The 1,451-nt window shown below is 40.8% G+C and overlaps 1 protein-coding gene across 1 annotated transcript in view; it reads left to right on the forward strand.

The window, feature by feature from the left end:
* LOC105562156 (histidine-rich glycoprotein-like) overlaps positions 1 to 1,113 on the forward strand; it is a 5,429-nt gene extending 4,316 nt beyond the window's left edge. The window contains exon 3 of the mRNA XM_012012740.1: positions 7 to 1,113. Coding sequence (XP_011868130.1) covers positions 7 to 697 — 691 coding nt within the window. The 3' untranslated portion in view covers positions 698 to 1,113. The remainder of the gene's footprint in view (positions 1 to 6) is intronic.
* Positions 1,114 to 1,451: the final 338 nt, after the last annotated feature.

The raw sequence follows: 1,451 nt of genomic DNA on the forward strand, positions 1-1,451 counted from the left end.
ACACGACCACAAGCACGGCCACCACGAAGATCATAAGCATCATCATCACCAGGACCATCATCACAAGCATGGCCACGACCACAAGCATAACCACCATGAAGAGCATCATCACGGCCATCACGAGCACCACAAGCATGACCATCACGAGGACCATCACCACAAGCACGGCCATGAACATAAACACGGTCACAAAGAAGATCATCATCACGGTCATCACGAGGACCATCATCATGGTCATCATGAAGACCATAAACACCACCATCACGAGTCCCACAAGCATGGCCACCACCATAAGGAAGACCACAAGCACGGCCACGACCATAAGCATCATCATGATCATCACGAGCATCATAAACACCACGAGGACCATAAGCATCACGAGGGACACGAACATAAACATCATCACAAGCATCACGAAGGCCATAAGCATCACGAGGATCACCATCATAAGCACGGACATGACCATCACGATAAGCACCACGAGGACCATCATCATCATGAGTTCGAAAGCCACGGGCACGGGCATTTCAAAAGCTTCGGCCATCATTTCGAATCCCCGCCCGCTCACGAAGAATATATACTCTCGGAAGAAAGCGCGGCGATTTCAGTGACGCCGCCCATAGAAGACGTTCTAAAGATCACGAAATCACCGGCAGCGAGGGAGCCCGTGGAACGCACGGAGATTGTGCAAGTTTAATGCATGAATCATAACGTGAACAACGACAGGGTTAGAAGCAGAACGTGTAAAATAAGTTACTTACAAACTATATACGAGTACGTCAACGAGAATGAAAAGAAAATATTTAGCGGCGCAGAATAAAAGATTTCACGTACTTAAACTTTGGAGCGTTGAATTTCCTGCTATATTCTATGTGAAAGCGCAAATTGTTTTAATCGAAAACATTTTGTTATGTATCATATTGGTTTCTCCTGATTCACCAATTTTTGAAAACATATTGAAACAAGTTGAACAATGGTTGGCATTCTTTCAGATCACTTTTTTAAGGATTCTTTGTTCATATTCTATGTATTCGTTAATAAAGAAATAACTGTCAAATTTGTTAAAACAGCATTAACTGGAGAAAAAAACAGAGATAAAGAGACATGTGAAAAGAAGTAAATCACATTTAATGATACGTTAAATTTATAACCTTTTAAGTGCTCCACCGGCTTTTTTAATTTATTATACGACGAAATATGGTCATTTATTTTCAAGCTAAACAGATACGTCGCATTAATTTTGTGTTAGCACTTTACTTGAATTCGATATTTTCGAAGAAATGTAATTTGTACTGCTTTTAAGCTAAACATATAACCGACAAGAGTGTTACGTTTACGTTTTACATTAAAATTCTGTATTCTTTAACCCTGTCGTAGGAAACCATTCAACTGGATACTGTTCTATATTACCCGCTTTGTATTTTCTCGACGATGGCGTCGTTCGAGAAAAC

This window comes from Vollenhovia emeryi, unplaced genomic scaffold (assembly GCF_000949405.1).
Source record: "Vollenhovia emeryi isolate VEMERY1.0 unplaced genomic scaffold, V.emery_V1.0 DF939194.1, whole genome shotgun sequence".
NCBI lineage: Eukaryota > Metazoa > Arthropoda > Insecta > Hymenoptera > Formicidae > Vollenhovia > Vollenhovia emeryi.